Here is a 20,856-nt window from a genome sequence, read left to right on the forward strand (position 1 = left end):
ACGTTCATCTCTGGGAGACAGAACATGTCTCCTTCCTGAGTGGTATGACAGCTGCGTGGTCCTATGGTGTTTATACATGCATACTATTGTTTGTACAGATGAACGTGGTACCTTCAGGCATTTGGAAATTGCTTCCAAGGATGAACCAGACTTATGGAGGTCTACAATTTTTCTATGGGTCCTGGCTGATTTCTTTTGATTTTCTCATGATGTCAAGCAAAGAGGCACCAATTGACTCAAATTATGTAAATTAGCATATCAGAAGCTTCTAAAGCCATGACATCATTTTCGGGAATTTTCCAAGCTGTTTAAAGGCACAGTCAACTTAGTGTATGTAAACTTCTGACCCACTGGAATTGTGATACAGTGAATTATAAGTGAAATCATTGGTCTGTAAACAATTGTTGGAAAAATGACTTGTGGCATGCACGAAGTAGATGTCCTAACCGACTTGCCAAAACTATAGTTTGTGAACAAGAAATTTGTGGTGGTTGAAAAACGAGTTTTAATGACTCCAAACTAAGTGTATGTAAACTTCCGACTTCAATTGTATACTCTACAGACAAAAAACTACTATTTAAAATGCAGTATTTATCAGTCACTGTTGTAGTTTGGGGATAATAACGTTCTTCACTTCTAAGAAAATATATATTTTTATTATCTTATTCATCCTGTATTCTGTAGCCTATCTACTGTATGTTGATTACTGGGAACAATCTCAATAAATAGAATGTTTTAAAAATATTGAAGTCGGAAGTTTACAGACACTTAGGTTGGAGTCACGAAAACTCATTTTTTTTACCACTCATCATTCAATTACAGTAACAGCTGTTTAATCTCACTCAATCCTACAGAGTTCTACCGTCCTCTGAGGACCTCTGGTCTGCATGCAGGGTAGAAGGCTGGGCCCTGGTGAGTGGACGGGGGCCAGGTCTGGGCCAGACGGACTTCCTCTCTGGTCTGGTAGAGGTGGTGGTCTGCTGCAGGGTAGAAGGCTGGGCCCTGGTGAGTGGACGGGGGCCAGGTCTGGGCCAGACGGACTTCCTCTCTGGGCTGGTAGAGGTGGTGGTCTTTTGCGGGGTAATAGGCTGGGCCCTGTGGAGTGGACGGGGGCCAGGTCTGGGCCAGACGGACTTCCTCTCTGGTCTGGTAGAGGTGGTGGTCTGCTGCGGGGTAGTAGGCTGGGCCCTGTGGAGTGGACGGGGGCCAGGTCTGGGCCAGATGGACTTCCTCTCTGGTCTGGTAGAGGTGGTGGTCTGCTGCAGGGTAGTAGGCTGGGCCCTGTGGAGTGGACGGGGGCCAGGTCTGGGCCAGACGGACTTCCTCTCTGGTCTGGTAGAGGTGGTGGTCTGCTGCGGGGTAGTAGGCTGGGCCCTGTGGAGTGGACGGGGGCCAGGTCTGGGCCAGACGGACTTCCTCTCTGGTCTGGTAGAGGTGGTGGCCTGCTGCAGGGTAGTAGGCTGGGCCCTGTGGAGTGGACGGGGGCCAGGTCTGGGCCAGACGGACTTCCTCTCTGGTCTGGTAGAGGTGGTGGTCTGCTGCGGGGTAGTAGGCTGGGCCCTGTGGAGTGGACGGGGGCCAGGTCTGGGCCAGACGGACTTCCTCTCTGGTCTGGTAGAGGTGGTGGTCTGCTGCAGGGTAGAAGGCTGGGCCCGGTCCAGTCTGGCTAAGCTGATGGAGGTGATGATACTCTGGTGGTGGGTGGGGCCTGTGGGGTGCACTGGGTCTGCTTGGGGGTCTCTGAGTGGTCCTCTGTCCAGCGCAGCATAGGGTGTGTTTGCCTACCAAGTACCACGTCCTTTAGAGACTTGGTAAACATCCCTACTGTCTGCTTCCTCAGGTGGGAGTGGTCGTGCAGGTGCTCTGGGGTAAAGGGTGGTCGTATGGGGGTAAAGGGTATGGGGGTGGTAGGGGTAGTCTTGATGACAGGCAACTTCTTTACCATCTCCTCCTTCACCTTCAAAATCTGTCTCCTCATGGTGGTCTTTACCTCCTCCAGAGCTGTGGTAAGGCTCTCTCCTCATGGTGGTCTTCACCTCCTCCAGAGCTGTGGTAAACAGTTCGAACTACTAATTTTGAAAATTACCCTCTCCAGAAATAAGTCTCTCACTGTTGCCGCCTGCTACCGGCCACCCTCAGCTCCCAGCTGTGCCCTGGACACCATTTGTGAATTGATCGCCCCCCATCTAGCTTCAGAGTTTGTTCTGTTAGGTGACCTAAACTGGGATATGCTTAACACCCCGGCACAAATGTAAGCTAGATGCCCTCAATCTCATTTCATCAGAACCCACCAGGTACAACCCTCCTACAATGTAAGCTAGATGCCCTCAATCTCACTCAAATCATCAAGGAACCCACCAGGTACAACCCTAACTCTGTAAACAAGGGCACCCTCATAGACGTCATCCTGACCAACTGGCCCTCCAAATACACCTCCGCTGTCTTCAACCAGGATCTCAGCGATCACTGCCTCATTGCCTGTATCCGCCACGGAGCCGCAGTCAAACGACCACCCCTCATCACTGTCAAACGCTCCCTAAAACACTCCTGTGAGCAGGCCTTTCTAATCGACCTGGCCCGGGTATCCTGGAAGGACATTGACCTCATCCCGTCAGTTGAGGATGCCTGGTCATTCTTTAAAAGTAACTTCCTCACCATTTTAGATAAGGATGCTCCGTTCAAAAAATGCAGAACCAAGAACAGATACAGCCCTTGGTTCACTCCAGACCTGACTGCCCTCGACCAGCACAAAAACATCCTGTGGCGGACTGCAATCATCAATAGCCCCGTGATATGCAACTGTTCAGGAAGTCAGGAACCAATCAAACAGGAAAGCTAAGGCCAGCTCTTCAGGCAGAAGTTTGCATCCTGTAGCTCCAACTCCAAAAAGTTCAAATCCAAGAACAAGTCGCTGCCCACTGCACTGAACAGCTCACGGTCTCCACCGACCCAAATCCACGATTATCAACAAAGCAAACTCCGGCATCAACAAGCCTCTTTCACTCACGCCGCCAAGCTTACCTAGTAAAACTGACTATCCTACCGATCCTCGAAGCCTTCCAGGTTCTCCTTTACCCAAATCCAGATAGCAGATGTCATCTACAAAATGGGGCTTGACAATCTGGAACACTCTATTGTCGCTCAGCAAACTGGATGCAGTCTCATCCCCCTCTTCAAAGGGGGAGACACCCTAGCTATAGACCTATATCCATCCTGCCCTGCCTATCTAAGGTCTTCGACCAAGTCAACAAACAGGTCACTGACCATCTCGATCCCACCACCTTCTCCGCTGTGCAATCTGGTTTCGACTTGTCATGCACCTCAGCCACGCTCAAGGCCCATTACCGCCATCGATAAAAGACAGTACTGTGCAGCCGTCTTCAGACCCACTGGCAATCACCATATTCTTATCGGTCAATCCTCGGTTTCATGACTGTCCAATTACTTTGCAGACAGAGTTCAGTGTGTCAAATCGGGAGGGCATGCTGTCCGCCTTGGCATCTCAGTTTCACTGGTCACGACTCTTTTCTCTGGCATCAATGATGTTGCTCTTGCTGCGGGCGATCCGATCCACCTCTCGCACACGACACCATTCTATATACTTTCGCAGGTGCTATCTAACCTCAAACGAGCTTCAATGCCATACAGCACTCCTTCCGTGGCCTCCAACTGCTCTTAAACAAAACCAAATGCATGCTTTTCAACCGATCGCTGCCTGCACCCGCATGCCCGACTAGCATCACCACCCTGGATGGTTCCGACCTTGAATATGTGGACATCTATAAGTACCTAGGTGTCTGGCTAGACTGCAAACTCTCCTTCCAGACTCACATCAAACATCTCCAATCGAAAATCAAATCAAGAGTCGGCTTTCTATTCCGACCTCTTTCACTCACGCCGCCATCTATCCTACCGATCCTCGATTTCCATCTCAAAATGGCTTCCAACACTCTACTCAGCAAACTGGATGCAGTCTATCATAGTGCCATCCGTTTTGTCAAACCACTGCGACTTGTATCAGCTCCAGGTCATCTACAAGTCCATGCTAGGTAAAGCTCCGATCTCAGTTCACTGGTCACGATGGCAACACCCATCCGTAGCACACGCTCCAGCAGGTGTATCTCACTGATCATCCCTAAAGCCAACACCTCATTTGGCCGCCTTTCGTTCCAGTACTCTGCTGCCTGTGACTGGAACGAACTGCAAAAATCGCTGAAGTTGGAGACTTTTATCTCCCTCACCAACTTCAAACATCAGCTATCCGAGCAGCTAACCGATCGCTGCAGCTGTACATAGTCTATTGGTAAATAGCCCACCCATTTTCACCTACCTCATTCCCATACTGTTTTTATACTGTTTTTTTTTTTATTTATTTATTTACTTTTCTGCTCTTTTGCACACCAGTATCTCTACCTGCACATGACCATCTGATCATTTATCACTCCAGTGTTAATCTGCAATTGATTTGTTTGTCCAAATCAATTCGCAGGTCCATCATCATTTGTCAATACATCTATCTGGTTGCAGACATTCAAGAGTAGCCTGAAGTCCTTTTTCAAATAAATAATCATTTGTTCAAAGATGTAGTTTTTTTTGCAAACAATTGCATTTTTAAGTGTAAAACAGAGAGAGAGAGTGTGTGACCTTACTTGTGTCTGAGCGGTTTTCTCTGTGTCTTCTGTCAGAACAGGAGATGTGTTGTTAGAACTAGCAGGTTGTTGATGTGATTCTAGTCTGTCAGAACAGGAGATGTGTTGTTAGAACTAGCAGGTTGTTGATGTGATTCTAGTCTGTCAGAGCAGGAGATGTGTTGTTAGAACTAGCAGGTTGTTGATGTGATTCTAGTCTGACTGATAATGAGAGTGGGCAGGGCTGAGGCTTTTAGGACACACCCACTAGTGTAGAGAGGAGGATATGGGCTGGTTGCTGTTCTGCAGTACCTTATTATTTCCTCATCTCTTCTCCTCACATCATCTCATTTCACTCCTCCTCCTCAACAGTGACTAATCCAAGCCAGAAGCAGTAGCCAGCTCAGGTACTCTCAACACTCTCTGATTCTGAGCTACTCTACCAAGACCAAGCTACTACTACTACTGTCACTGTGTTACTAGCCAGCTCAGGTACTCTCAACATTCTCTGATTCTGAGCTACTCTACCAAGACCAAGCTACTACTACTACTGTCACTGTGTTACTAGCCAGCTCAGGTACTCTCAACATTCTCTGATTCTGAGCTATACTACCAAGACCAAGCTACCACTACTACTGTCACTGTGTTACTCTCAACATTCTCTGGTTCATGTCCAGGTAATGTGCTACGTTACAGATGGAGCTGCTCTGTTATGTCATGTTAACTTATGTCAGTTAAAAGTTCATGTGTGTTATGTTTTGTTATGTTATGCGAGTTCATTTTAAAATAAGTTATGCTAAATGCATAATGTACGATTCTAGTTCAATGACTGGAAGTCTACAGGTACATTAGCAATTCTACCGTACCTGTAGACTTCAAGTCATTGTGCTAATGCTAAATAGCATTTGCTCGTGAAACAACCACTACCTTCCTTCACAATGCACACAGACATTAAAATGGTATCCAGGATCCCTTTAACACTATTAGAGGTTATTAAATGTAAAGTTAAGTTGTTATGTAATGTACTATCATTGTTTCCTCTGTAGATCGGTTGGCAGAATGTCTCTGCTGCTTTGTTGTTTTGTGATGGCTCTGCACCTCTCAACAGGTGAATATGAAACTTGAAATCAAACAGTGTGTGTGTGTGTAAATAGTTTAATTCAATGATAAAAAACACCCTCTGTGTTCTGTCATTTTTCTATTTGATTTAACCTTCATTTAACTCGGCAGTTGAGTTAAGAACAAATGATTATTTATTTAAACAGGTAACTATTTATCCACATTATAGGAGGAGGTATAAAGCCAAAACAGACGTTTTTCCAGCATCAGACTAATGATAATGTCAAAAGCTGCACTGAAGTCTAACAAAACAACTCCAACAATCTGTTTATCATTAATTTCACTCAGCCAATCATCAACCATCTGTGTAAACGCTGTGCATGTTGAATGTCCTTCCCTATAAGAGTGCTGAAAGTCTGTTGTCAATTTGTTTACAGTAAAATAGCATTGTATCTAGTCAAACCCAACTCTAGATGCTATAAATTATTTGAGGTGCTACTTGATCTAGCTTAGTTTGCACTTTTGGGATTATTCCCTTAATTGCTTCCAATGTACCAGGTAAACTAAGTCCATCACAGCTCTTGAACAGTACATACTGTCGGTGTGTGTTGTTGTTCCAGGGCTGGATGCTGCCCCGGGGGTGGTGAACACTACAGAGGAGGAGGTGGAAGGGGTGGACTCCCAGTCACCATGCCCAGCCGGGTGGCATCAGAATGAGCATCGCTGCTTCTCCTTCTACCCCGTCTGGGCCACCTGGGCCACTGCAGAGGTAACGCTTGTAATTGGGAGAGACTGAGAAACTAAAGGTCAGCTTGTTCTGTTGCTGTAGTAGAGTTGGTTAGGCATTGATTTAGAGCAAATCCATGGTAAAAGAATGACGCTAAAATCAGATTTTTCACAAAAAAAATAATACTTTAAAATGTAGTTAAATTAAAAACTATTACAGGGACTACCGGGTGGTGCACTGGTTAAGGGTGCCAGCTGTGCCATCAGAGACTCTGGATTCGCGCCCAGGCTCTTTTGCATCTGGCCGCGACCGGGAGGTCCGTGTGGCGACGCACAATTGGCCTAGCGTCTTCCGGGTTAGGGAGGTCTTGGCCGGTAGGGATCTCATTGAGCACCAGTGACTCCTCTCATTGCGCACCAGCGACTCCTGTGGCGGGCCGGGCGCAGTGCACGCTAACCAAGGTCGCCAGGTGCACAGTGTTTTCTCTGACACATTGGTGCGGCTGGCTTCCGGGTTGGACGCGCGCTCTGTTAAAGAAGCAGTGCGGCTTGGTTGGGTTGGGTTTCAGAGGAAGCATGGCTATCGACCTTCGTCTCTCCCGAGCCCGTTCGGGAGTTGTAGCGATGAGACAAGAAAGTAGTTACTAACAATTGGATACCATGAAATTGGGGGTAAAAAAACTACTACTCCTACTATGACTACTTCTGTCACTAATACTACCACTTCTTCTGCTGTCACTACAACTACTATTACTATTTCACAACCATTGATATTTCAAGACATTTAATTTAATTCAGGAAATGTCAATTTCTAGCCTGCGTTGATCCGGTAATGCCGGGGCTTTAGCTCAGTGGGCTAACACAGTGTTCTCTGACTGTCTCTCTAGTTGTACTGCTCCCAGCACAGAGGGAACCTGGTGTCGGTTCACAGCCCGGGTCAACAGGTGTTTGTCCAGGATCTGGTCAGGCGACACACAGACCAGCCGGTCTGGATAGGAGGCTATGATGCAGCTCAGGTACATGGGGTCAATAATTAATCAGTCAGTCAGTCAGTCTGTCAAATGTCTTCAGTTTACAGAGGCAAAAGCTCAAGGTACTTTCTGTTTAAAAACAATGAAGTGGTTTCAATCCATCAAGCAATGTGTTTCTGTGATAAGGAGGGGATGTGGCTGTGGAGTGACGGATCAGCTGTTGACAGTTTCTACTGGGAGGAGGATGAGCCCAGTAACTCTGGACAGGGGGAGAACTGTATGGAGCTACACACTGGAGGTACACACACACACACACACACACACACACACACTCTCTCTGAGCACATTGAAATAACTGAAGTTTGATTTGTCTTGACAACAGGTGGGCAGGGCTGGAATGACGTGTCCTGTGGAGAGCTGAGGTTCTATGTGTGTTCTATGGAGACAAGGTAGCAGGTCTAACACTGTCTTGTATCTGGACACGTTTTATACAGAGACCATATTAACACTCAATTACATTCATGTATGTTTTTATTTCATTTTCTTTTAGATCTGGTTTAGCATCATTGCCAAGTCAGAAGAAATCACACGAGAGAGGTAGGAATGTCTTGACCCATTGCCTCGGCTAGACAATAAGTTAATTATGTAACAGGTGCAGCTCCTTGTTGAATGGCACTCTGACATTTAGAAGTGAACAGCTGTCATCTTCACCTGTATTGCCCTTTAAAACGTGTTGACCGATCTGGAATTGTTTTTAAACTATTACGTTTTTTGTCCTCCTAGAAAACCTCTTCCTCTTTAATGGGATTTCTTCAACATTCTAAATATCCCTTGATTTAAATCTCCCATTTTAAATCTGACTTCCAACAGTCTATTCACTCTAAACAATGTGATTTTGACCACTTTCCCTGTAGCTTTGACAAAAACATAGAGCACACTATTAGTCTACTCTGCTATTCAAATCTAAAATTAGAACACAAAAACATTCTACCAATTAAACAATACAGCTGTTTTGGTAATTGCATCAATTAATTTAATGTAGCTAACTTCCTACTGGTGAATTAACTACCATAGAACTAGTTTAATGTAGCTAACCTCCCACTGTTGAATTAACTACCATAGAACTAGTTTAATGTTGCTAACTTCCTACTGGTGAATGAACTACCATAGAACTAGTTCACACTCCAGGGTCTCTTAAATGAAAATGGATTTCCCTCCCTTCAGCAACATATATTTTCCCTCAACAGAGGCAAGCTGTTTCACCCCCTGGAGTCGATTGTCGCACCGGTCAATCAATTGAAGTTACATAACAACAAAAATCACGTCAAACACTCTGGATTTCTGAAAGCATTCTGTTCATCAGCAAGCTGACCAGACTGTTCTAGATAGTAGATAGTAGACTGTTCTAGATAGTAGGTAGTAGACTGTTATAGATAGTAGATAGTAGACTGTTCTAGATAATAGATAGTAGACTGTTCTAGATAGTAGATAGTAGACTGTTCTAGATAGTAGACTGTTCTAGATAGTAGACTGTTCTAGATAGTAGATAGTAGACTGTTCTAGATAATAGATAGTAGACTGTTCTAGATAGTAGATAGTAGACTGTTCTAGATAGTAGATAGTAGACTGTTCTAGATAGCAGACTGTTCTAGATAGTAGATAGTAGACTGTTCTAGATAGCAGATAGTAGACTGTTCCAGATAGTAGATAGTAGACTGTTCTAGATAATATATAGTAGACAGTTCTAGATAGTAGACTGTTCTAGATAGTGGATAGTAGGCTGTTCTAGATAGCAGATATTAGACTGTTCTAGATAGTGGATAGTAGGCTGTTCTAGATAGCAGATATTAGACTGTTCTAGATAGCAGATAGTAGACTGTTCCAGATAGTAGATAGTAGACTGTTCTAGATAATAGATAGTAGACTGTTCTAGATAGTAGATAGTAGACTGTTCTAGATAGTAGATAGTAGACTGTTCTAGATAATAGATAGTAGACTGTTCTAGATAGTAGACTGTTACAGATAGTAGATAGTAGACTGTTCTAGATAATAGATAGTAGACTGTTCTAGATAGTAGACTGTTCCAGATAGTAGATAGTAGACTGTTCTAGATAATAGATAGTAGACTGTTCTAGATAGTAGATAGTAGACTGTTCTAGATAGTAGACTGTTCTAGATAGTAGATAGCAGTATGTTCTAGATAGTAGACTGTTCTAGATAGTAGATAGTAGACTGTTCTAGATAGTGGATAGTAGACTGTTCTAGATAGTAGACTGTTCTAGATAGTAGATAGTAGACTGTTCTAGATAGTGGATAGTAGACTGTTCTAGATAGTAGATAGTAGACTGTTCTAGATAGTGGATAGTAGACTGTTCTAGATAGTAGACTGTTCGAGATAGTAGAGTGGGTTCCATTGTGAAAAGCATTTACATTTTTATGAACATGTATTGCAATGTGAAACATGTATTTCTAGATAAAAACTGATTAAGTTTGGTGAGTAAGTGACTGTTTGATTTTGTGTCTTGTAATAGTCAATAAAAAAAATGTGCTCAGAGTTTTGAAACAACTGTCTTTTTGATGAACTGTTTTGAGTTTTGGACAAAGCGTTGCTAAAATGGGCAACATACTTGTGAACACCACACCAAAGCAATTTTTAAAAATCCCTCCCTCCCTCCCTCCCTCCCTCCCTCCCTCCCTCCCTCCCTCCCTCCCTCCCTCCCTCCCTCCCTCCCTCCCTCCCTCCCTCCCTCCCTCCCTCCCTCCCCCAGAGCTGGTTGAAGAGGTGAGTATTTATGACGTCCTGTGGGAGACGAGTGAGAGAGTAGCAGATGAGATCCTCTACTCAGCCTTCCTCAGAGGGATGTATTCCAGACGTCTGCCTGCCCGCTGCTATGCTGACTTCTGCCACCAGGAGGTGCTATACCTGGACAGAGTCATCACCATGCTGCGGGTGAAAAGAAAATACATGAAATAAAACCAATACCATAAAGATTTACTTACTATGACTGTGATACGTGGTTGTCGTCCCTAGCTATCTTAAGATAAGTTGCTCTGTATAACAGTGTAAATGTGTGTATGAACCAGCTGCTGATCAGAACAGTCCAGGGTCCTCCAGACATCATGATGTTTCTCCAGAGAACACATCAACGCTACCAGGAGTCTCTGAAGGAGGCCCAGAACCAAACTCCACCACACCTGGTAAGAAGCTCTTATAACAATCACCTTTAAAATGTATAATTTGATATACAATTGAATAGGAAAAACAACTAGAACGTAGTAGGTGATTGATCATTTCAGTAAACCTTCCATAAACGTGTTCAATGACCCTTATTTAACCTTTTTTTTGTTTTGGTTCAATTCAAGTTCAATTTCGGTTACCCAGGTTACCCAGGTTACTCAAGTTTTGGTGTATTTAGACACGCCCCCAAAACAGAAATCTCTTCTTTCTTTTCTGACTTCCTTTAGTTCGTTCACTTCATAGTATTTCAGTATTACAATAATATTCCCTTTAGCTCAGAGTGACTTAGTAAGTACATATCATTTTCAGACTTCTTTTCATACTATTTCCCTGGGGGAATCGAACCCACAACCCTGGCGGGTTTCAGATAAATCATATCTATTTTCACCATGGGGCTCAGTTGGTAGAGCGTGGCGCTTGCAATGCCAGGGTTGTGGGTTCGATTCCCACGGGGGACCAGTCTGAAAGCATATGCGATTAAGTCACTCTAGATCAGAGCGCCTGAAAAAAAATATAACGTTCTTCTTCTATATGATGGATAAAAATGTGTTGGTAGGACAAGCCTATGTCTGTTTCTGCTGTTGGGAAGAGAAAGTTATGGATAAAAATCTGTCAGAAGGACAATTATGTCAGTGTTTACTACAAATGTGAAAGGCGCCAACCTTTTTCGTCATTTTGACAATTCGTCTAATTCATTATTCGACTGACAAAACAAATTGACTTAATTATATTTTAGGAAAAATTACTAAATTACTCTTCTTGGTTTAATGCCAAGATGGCGCCGACGGAGATGAACATACTGTATCAACCTCAAATACATTATTATTACCTATCCTTATGCCTAGTCACTTTACCCTGCCTTAATGAACATACTGTATCACCCTCAAATACATTATCTATCCTTATGCCTAGTCACTTTACCCTGCCTTCATGAACATACTATATTATTATTACCAAACCTTATGCCTAGTCACTTTACCCTGCCTTAATGAACATACTGTATCAACCTCAAATTTTAATTTTATTTTTAATTTAATTTTTTTGTTTCACCTTTAGTTTAACCAGGTAGGCTAGTTGAGAACAAGTTCTCATTTGCAACTGCGACCTGGCCAAGATAAAGCATAGCAGTGTGAACAGACAACACAGAGTTACACATGGAGTAAACAATTAACAAGTCAATAACACAGTAGAAAAAAAAATGGGCAGTCTATATACAATGTGTGCAAAAGGCATGAGGAGGTAGGCGAATAATACAATTTTGCAGATTAACACTGGAGTGATAAATGATCAGATGGTCATGTACAGGTAGAGATATTGGTGTGCAAAAGAGCAGAAAAGTAAATAAATAAAAAAAAACAGTATAAAAACAGTATGGGAGTGAGGTAGGTGAAAATGGGTGGGCTATTTACCAATAGACTATGTACAGCTGCAGCGATCGGTTAGCTGCTCGGATAGCTGATGTTTGAAGTTGGTGAGGGAGATAAAAGTCTCCAACTTCAGCGATTTTTGCAGTTCGTTCCAGTCACAGGCAGCAGAGTACTGGAACGAAAGGTGGCCAAATGAGGTGTTGGATGATCAGTGAGATACACCTGCTGGAGCGCGTGCTACGGATGGGTGTTGCCATCGTGACCAGTGAACTGAGATAAGGCGGAGCTTTACCTAGCATGGACTTGTAGATGACCTGGAGCCAGTGGGTCTGGCGACGAATATGTAGCGAGGGCCAGCCGACTAGAGCATACAAGTCGCAGTGGTGGGTGGTATAAGGTGCTTTGGTGACAAAACGGATGGCACTGTGATAGACTTGCATCCAGTTTGCTGAGTAGAGTGTTGGAAGACATTTGTAGATGACATCGCCGAAGTCGAGGATCGGTAGGATAGTCAGTTTTACTAGGGTAAGCTTGGCGGCGTGGGTGAAGGAGGCTTTGTTGCGGAATAGAAAGCCGACTCTTGATTTGATTTTCGATTGGAGATGTTTGATGTGAGTCTGGAAGGAGAGTTTGCAGTCTAGCCAGACACCTAGGTACTTATAGATGTCCACATATTCAAGGTCGGAACCATCCAGGGTGGTGATGCTAGTCGGGCATGCGGGTGCAGGCAGCGATCGGTTGAAAAGCATGCATTTGGTTTTACTCGCGTTTAAGAGCAGTTGGAGGCCACGGAAGGAGTGCTGTATGGCATTGAAGCTCGTTTGGAGGTTAGATAGCACAGTGTCCAATGACGGGCCGAAAGTATATAGAATGGTGTCGTCTGCGTAGAGGTGGATCAGGGAATCGCCCGCAGCAAGAGCAACATCATTGATATATACAGAGAAAAGAGTCGGCCCGAGAATTGAACCCTGTGGCACCCCCATAGAGACTGCCAGAGGACCGGACAGCATGCCCTCCGATTTGACACACTGAACTCTGTCTGCAAAGTAATTGGTGAACCAGGCAAGGCAGTCATCCGAGAAACCGAGGCTATTGAGTCTGCCGATAAGAATATGGTGATTGACAGAGTCGAAAGCCTTGGCGAGGTCGATGAAGACGGCTGCACAGTACTGTCTTTTATCGATGGCGGTTATGATATCGTTTAGTACCTTGAGCGTGGCTGAGGTGCACCCGTGACCGGCTCGAAACCAGATTGCACAGCGGAGAAGGTACGGTGGGATTCGAGATGATCAGTGACCTGTTTGTTGACTTGGCTTTCAAGACCTTAGATAGGCAGGGCAGGATGGATATAGGTCTATAGCAGTTTGGGTCCAGGGTGTCTCCCCTTTGAAGAGGGGGATGACTGCGGCAGCTTTCCAATCCTTGGGGATCTCAGACGATATGAAAGAGAGGTTGAACAGGCTGGTAATAGGGGTTGCGACAATGGCGGCAGATAGTTTCAGAAGGGTCCAGATTGTCAAGCCCAGCTGATTTGTACGGGTCTAGGTTTTGCAGCTCTTTCAGAACATCTGCTATCTGGATTTGGGTAAAGGAGAACCTGGAGAGGCTTGGGCGAGGAGCTGCGGGGGCGGAGCTGTTGGCCGAGGTTGGAGTAGCCAGGCGGAAGGCATGGCCAGCCGTTGAGAAGTGCTTATTGAAGCTTTCGATAATCGTGGATTTATCGGTGGAGACTGTGTTACCTAGCCTCAGTGCAGTGGGCAGCTGGGAGGAGGTGCTCTTGTTCTCCATGGACTTCACAGTGTCCCAGAACTTTTTGGAGTTGGAGCTACAGGATGCAAACTTCTGCCTGAAGAAGCTGGCCTTAGCTTTCCTGACTGACTGCGTGTATTGGTTCCTGACTTCCTGAACAGTTGCATATCACGGGGCTATTCGATGCTATTGCAGTCCGCCACAGGATGTTTTTGTGCTGGTCGTGGGCAGTCAGGTCTGGAGTGAACCAAGGGCTGTATCTGTTCTTGGTTCTGCATTTTTGAACGGAGCATGCTTATCTAAAATGGTGAGGAAGTTACTTTTAAAGAATGACCAGGCATCCTCAACTGACGGGATGAGGTCAATGTTCTTCAAGGATACCCGGGCCAGGTCGATTAGAAAGGCCTGCTCACAGAAGTGTTTTAGGGAGCGTTTGACAGTGATGAGGGGTGGTCGTTTGACTGCGGCTCCGTGGCGGATACAGGCAATGAGGCAGTGATCGCTGAGATCCTGGTTGAAGACAGCGGAGGTGTATTTGGAGGGCCAGTTGGTCAGAATGACGTCTATGAGGGTGCCCTTGTTTACAGAGTTAGGGTTGTACCTGGTGGGTTCCTTGATGATTTGAGTGAGATTGAGGGCATCTAGCTTACATTGTAGGACTGCCGGGTGTTAAGCATATCCCAGTTTAGGTCACCTAACAGAACAAACTCTGAAGCTAGATGGGGGCGATCAATTCACAAATGGTGTCCAGGGCACAGCTGGGAGCTGAGGGTGGTCGGTAGCAGGCGGCAACAGTGAGAGACTTATTTCTGGAGAGGGTAATTTTCAAAATTAGTAGTTCGAACTGTTTGGGTATGGACCTGGAAAGTATGACATTACTTTGCAGGCTATCTCTGCAGTAGACTGCAACTCCGCCCCTTTGGCAGTTCTATCTTGACGGAAGATGTTATAGTTGGGTATGGAAATCTCTGAATTTTTGGTGGCCTTCCTGAGCCAGGATTCAGACACGGCAAGGACATCAGGGTTAGCAGAGTGTGCTAAAGCAGTGAGTAAAACAAACTTGGGGAGGAGGCTTCTGATGTTGACATGCATAAAACCAAGGCTTTTTCGATCACAGAAGTCAACAAATGAGGGTACCTGGGGACATGCAGGGCCTGGGTTTACCTCCACATCACCCACAGAACAGAGAAGGAGTAGTATGAGGGTGCGGCTAAAGGCTATCAAAACTGGTCGCCTAGAGCGTTGGGGGCAGAGGATAAGAGGAGCAGGTTTCTGGGCATGGTAGAATATATTCAGGGCATAATGTGCAGACAGGGGTATGGTGGGGTGCGGGTACAGCGGAGGTAGGCCCAGGCATTGGGTGATGATGAGAGAGGTTGTATCTCTGGACATGCTGGTTGTAATGGGTGAGGTCACCGCATGTGTGGGAGGTGGGACAAAGGAGGTAACAGGGGTATGCAGAGTGGGTCTAGGGGCTCCATTGTGAACTAAAACAATGATAACTAACCTGAACAACAGTATACAAGGCATATTGACATCTGAGAGAGTCATACAGCGAGGCATACAGTAATCACAGGTGTTGAATTTGGAAAGCTAGCTAAAAACAGTAGGCGAGGCTAATCCGCTAGCACAACAAACAGCAGGTAAAATGGCGTTGACTAGGCAACGGGGCCGACAGGTAAGACAAACAAGCAGAAAGGAGTACCGTGATTAATGGACAGTCCAGCGTGCGTCAGCTATGTAGCCAAGAGATCAGTGTCCAGGGGGCAGCGGTGGATGGGCAGGGAGGCTGGGCTGGCGAGTGTTATCCAGGTTTTTAAAAACTAACAATGACTAAATAGCTTGTAGCTAGTTAGCTGGTTAGCGTCTGGAGGTTCTTGAGTGTGTCATAAAAATAAAAATAAGAGTAAAAGTAATAGCGATTCCGTATCACATTGGGTGAGGCAGGTTTCCGGAAGGTATAAACAAATTAAAAATCAAAAAGAGATAGAAAGTAAATGGGGTCAGAGAGTGATTGGGACGCGGTGGTTCAGACGGTTAGCAGGCCTGTGCTAACAAGCTAACAGTTCATAGGCCCGAGCTAGACAAGGTAGCAGTTAGCGGACCGGAGCTTGACAAGCTAGCCGTTAGCAGGCCGAATTAGCAAGCAGGGAGATAGCGAGGGCTAGAGAGTTAAACTTTGGGGGACGTCGCGATGGGGTGAGTCTGTTTATTCCTCTTCATGCGGTGAGCTGGAGATACAGCGATTCAGAAAGCTCGCAGGCCTTGGCCAGCAGATGGATCTTTGGCGATGTCGCAGCGGAAAAGCCTGTTGAAACCCCCTCGGACGATTATGTCGGCGGACCAGTCGTGATGGATCGGCGGGGCTCCGAGTCGGCAGTAGAGGGTCCAGGCCAATTGGCAAAATAGGTATTGTTGGACTTCTTCGGCTAGTCGGGAGATGGGCTTAGCTCGAGGCTAGCTCCAGGCTAACTGGTGCTTGCTCTGGGACAGAGACGTTAGCCAGGAGTAGCCACTCGGATTGCAGCTAGCTAGTTGCGATGATCCGGTGTAAAGGTTCAGAGCTTGCGGTAGGAATCCGGAGATGTGGTAGAGAAAAAGCAGTCTGATATGCTTTGGGTAGATGTCGCGCTGGTGTCCTAGTTAGCGTTGAAGACCGCTAGCAGTGGCTAGCTACTAGCTAGTAGCTAGTTAGCTGGCTAGCTTCTGATGAGGGTTCCGATTCTAAAGTATAGAAAAAGCAGATCCGTACCACATTGGGTGATGCGGGTTGCAGGAGAGTATATTCAGCCTGTAGTTGGAAAGTGAGATTAAAATATGTACGAAATATATACAGAAAAAAACGAGGAAAAACTATATTTACACTATACAGGACGGGACAAGACAAAACACACGTCCGACTGCTACGCCATCTTGGAACTACAAATACATTATTATTATCTATCCTTATGCCTAGTCACTTTACCCTGCCTTAATGAACATACTGTATCAACCTCAAATACATTATCTATCCTTATGCCTAGTCTCTTTACCCTGCCTTTTAATGAACATACTATATTATTATTATCTATCCTTATGCCTAGTCACTTTACCCTGCCTTAATGAACATACTGTATTAATATTATCTATCCTTATGCCTAGTCTCTTTACCCTGCCTTCATGAACATACTGTATCAACCTCAAATACATTATCTATCCTTATGCCTAGTCTCTTTACCCTGCCTTCATGAACATACTATATTATTATTATCTATCCTTATGCCTAGTCTCTTTACCCTGCCTTCATGAACATACTGTATCAACCTCAAATGCCTGGTACCTCTGAACATTGATCTGGTACTGTCACTCCCTGTATATAGCTCCACATTGATCTGGTACTGTTACTCCCTGTATATAGCTCCACATTGATCTGGTACTCCCTGTATATTAGCTCCACATTGATCTGGTACTCCCTGTATATTAGCTCCACATTGATCTGGTACTGTTACTCCCTGTATATAGCTTCACCTTGGTCTCCCTGTCTCTCTTCCTCCTCCTCTTCATCCTCCTCATCATGCCTACAGAACCTGTCCTGAATCCAGTCCTCTGTAGCCATGCGTCAGTACCTCCATGTTTTCCATAACCACACAGTAAACTCCCTGTCTCTCTTCCTCCTGCATCTCCTCCTCCTTTTCCTCTTCCTGCCTACAGAACCTGTCCTCCATCCAGCCCTCTGCAGCTGTGCGTCAATACCTCCAGAGCTTCCATGACATTGTGAATGAGGAGCCCATCTACTGGCTGGTGTCTCTGCTGCCCAGAGCCCTGCTCAGACCTTACCTGGCACAGAACCTGCCCCTGGGAGAGAGGACCAGACCAGGCCCCAGCCCCTGCCTCTACCCCTGGCTAAGTCTCTTCCCCTGCCCCTGCTACCAGTGGGGGGGAGAAGAGATGAAGCCAGACCAGAGGAACCAGAAGGACAAGTCAGGGACATATTACAGGTATCTTGAGGTTTATAGTGTCTCAACTCCACATTGTTGTGTTTTTTTCTTGTCAAGTGTGGTGATATTGTAGAGTGACTATTTTCTATCCGGTCTCTCTCTCCAGGCATCTACTGGAGAAGTACCAGGATGTGATAGACGTCTATAAGGCTGTCAACATCTTCAGAGTCCAGATGATCAACGAGAAGGCTCTCTTCACCTCCAGGTGCAGTTAGCCTAACTTACGAATGCTTTTAGCCTTGTCCTGCTATCTAAATCTACAGTTAGCCTGGTCCTGCTATCTAATTCTACAGTTAGCCTGGTCCTGCTATCTAATTATACAGTTAGCTTGGTCCTGCTATCTAATTCTACAGTTAGCCTTGTCCTGCTATCTAATTCTACAGTTAGCCTGGTCCTGCTATCTAATTATACAGTTAGCCTGGTCCTGCTATCTAATTCTACAGTTAGCCTTGTCCTGCTATCTAATTCTACAGTTAGCCTGGTCCTGCTAACTAAGTCTACAGTTAGCCTGGTCATGCTAACTAAGTCTACAGTTAGCTAGGTCCTGCTAAACAAGTCTTGCCAGGTCTCCCTCACAAAACAGGCTCTGAACCCTACGGATCTCCATAGCCTGGTGTCATGATGTTGCCCTCTTTGGGTACAGCAAGCCCCATCCCCCTTTCCCTGTCTTCTACACACAGGCTGCTGTGGTCAGAGAGAGGTCGTAAATTCTTGGAGGAGATTATTTCCTCATGGCCACAGTATAGAGACAGAGTGAATTTTCATAGAGAACAAAGGAATTTCTTCAACCTCACAGAACATGAGGTCCCAACAACATTTATGTTCTGAAGAAGGTATAAAAGATCGGTGAAGAATCCATCTACGAACTGGTCCGTTTGGTACAATTTGGTGAAACTCATGGGAGCCAATACGACCACATTACCATAATGCTGTTTAAATAATAGCCTCAGATATGAGGTTTACAGGTTTACAATGAGTGAGGATGATACTGTTTGAAATTAGTGTAATGTGATTTTGGACAGTTTAATGAAGGAAACTCCAATTCTCTTTTGAGTTTAACTACATCAGAGGACCGTCCATGAGCCCATCCTGGGACAGGCCCTTTTCTGCAACTCCCGAATAAAACCCCCACTTTGAGAATTTCTCAACAGACCATGTTTCTCTCAATCACGAGAGGACAAAGGTTGCAGACCAGCTTACCTCGATAACGAGAGGGCCAAGGTTTGAGTAGATGGCTGAATCTTTTAACCATACCACGTGGTTAAACTCTTAGACTATCGATACTGACAGAATAAGAACAAGTCTTTGATATTAATTACTAGTCTGCAGCTAGGAATTTGGTATCATTGAACGCGAAGACCGACAACTGCCGAAACATCTATTCTATAACGACATGAATGAATGTTACTCTGAACTATCCATTCTAACTACGAGAGAGAGAGCGAGAGAGGACGGACACTCTCCAACAGAAACAAACTTTTCAACAGAGACCCCGACGACACAGTGAGCGTAAATATATATATTGATTGCAATTGTTCCCGAATGAGTGAGCGTTCATGTGCAAAGGATTAGCATTTCAATTGTTATAATTATCAACTGTGTGTTGTCTTATCTCAGTCGACCACCACTTCCCCTTTGTACACCAAGCCACGATGCCATATATAATGGTCATATATAATGTTGTCTCTGGCTGGAGAGTCCTAATACTTTAAATATCAAATCAATAAATCAGTGAATATCTGATGTAATCTAATCCGTCTGTGTAATATTATCCTAGCTGGTTTCCCACTGGTGACGAGGAAGAAGAGGAGGACCAACCCAACCTGTGGTCTGTGGAGTCTGGTCCTGACGTTAGGGTGAGTGACGTATTTATTTATGACATGTTTATGTTGTATTGAAATCAGTCAAGGATTGTGAACATTTTTTATATTTTATTTCACCTTTATTTAACCAGGTAGGCTAGTTGAGAACAAGTTCTCATTTACAACTGCGACCTGGCCAAGATAAAGCAAAGCAGTTCGACACATACAACAACACAGAGTTACACATGGAATAAACAAACATACAGTCAATAATTCAGTACAAAAAGTATATATACAGTATGTGCAAATGAGGTAAGATAAGGGAGGTAAGGCAATAAATAGGCCATGGTGGCGAAGTAATTACAATATAGCAATTAATCACTGGAGTGATAGATGTGCAGAAGATGAATGTGCAAGTAGAGATACTGGGGTGCAAAGAATCAAGATAAATAAATACATACAGTATGGGGATGAGGTAGTTGGATGGGCTATTTACAGATGGGCTATGTACAGGTGCAGTGATCTGTGATGATTGATAATGTAACTGTTTCTCTTTTAACATTTACATGTATTTTCTAACACTACCCCCTCCCAAAACAGTTGTTCTTTGCAAACACCCAATTTAGGCCAGCCCACTGTGCTTAAAGATGGACTGGCCCATCTGGCCCCAAAATGTCCCATGGCCAGTCAGTTTCTGGTTCATAGTGACTCTATTGGGACAGCTATGTCAGGAGAGCCTTTCAGATAAGATGTGTTGTCTGTCATTGGTCTTGTTTGTCCTGTCCCTTAAATCTGGTTGTTTCTGTCGCCCCCTCCAGGTGAAGCTGTAGCAGTGCAGCTGTAGAATACAGGGAGCTGAGTGTGTAAGGCTGTGTGTTGTTGGTTTTCACACTGGGCAGGACTGTTCCTCTTGTCAGACATATTCTACTTTTATGTTGGAAACTTCTCCAAAATAACTACTTTCAGACTGTATTAACACAATAACATAATGAATGCACACATTTAATAATTGTCAACAAAGGGGCTACAATAAAATAAAAAACATTTAGGTAATAAAATCATAGAATGAAACTGTGTGAACTGTTCAATTGTATTTTCATATGGGTATTGTAATGTCAATAATACACAGCCAATCACATTGCTGTGCTCGATCTCAATCAGAAGAATTGCTCTGGCTAGCCAATAAACAGATGGTATTGCTTCGAAGAATTGACCAATCAGAAAAAGCTAAGGTTGCCCCACTAGCAGTGGGCCAATATTTGAATGCTCCATTGTATAAACAATTTTATTTATCCTGTGTGCATGTTTTACATTCATGTTGAATCCACTGATTTCAAAC

General features: G+C 44.7%; 1 protein-coding gene across 3 annotated transcripts; it reads left to right on the forward strand.

Moving 5' to 3' along the window:
- The first annotated feature begins 4,930 nt into the window (after positions 1 to 4,930).
- LOC135570664 (uncharacterized) lies at positions 4,931 to 20,593 on the forward strand. Of its 3 annotated transcripts, none has more exons than XM_065016624.1 (13): positions 4,931 to 5,035; positions 5,675 to 5,736; positions 6,308 to 6,456; positions 7,301 to 7,429; positions 7,571 to 7,682; positions 7,767 to 7,833; positions 7,935 to 7,981; positions 10,153 to 10,334; positions 10,469 to 10,582; positions 17,429 to 17,715; positions 17,822 to 17,920; positions 19,493 to 19,571; positions 20,336 to 20,593. In XM_065016624.1, the coding sequence occupies exons 2-13, from the start codon at positions 5,688 to 5,690 to the stop codon at positions 20,345 to 20,347; spliced, it is 1,326 nt and encodes a 441-aa protein (XP_064872696.1). In that variant the 5' UTR covers positions 4,931 to 5,035; positions 5,675 to 5,687; the 3' UTR covers positions 20,348 to 20,593. The 3 variants fall into 3 exon arrangements, with proteins under 3 accessions (XP_064872696.1, XP_064872697.1, XP_064872695.1); XM_065016625.1 differs by lacking the exon at positions 4,931 to 5,035 and adding an exon at positions 5,053 to 5,205; XM_065016623.1 differs by lacking the exon at positions 4,931 to 5,035 and adding an exon at positions 5,242 to 5,305.
- Positions 20,594 to 20,856: the final 263 nt, after the last annotated feature.

This window comes from Oncorhynchus nerka, unplaced genomic scaffold, assembly GCF_034236695.1.
Source record: "Oncorhynchus nerka isolate Pitt River unplaced genomic scaffold, Oner_Uvic_2.0 unplaced_scaffold_942, whole genome shotgun sequence".
NCBI classification, from domain to species: Eukaryota; Metazoa; Chordata; class Actinopteri; order Salmoniformes; family Salmonidae; genus Oncorhynchus; species Oncorhynchus nerka.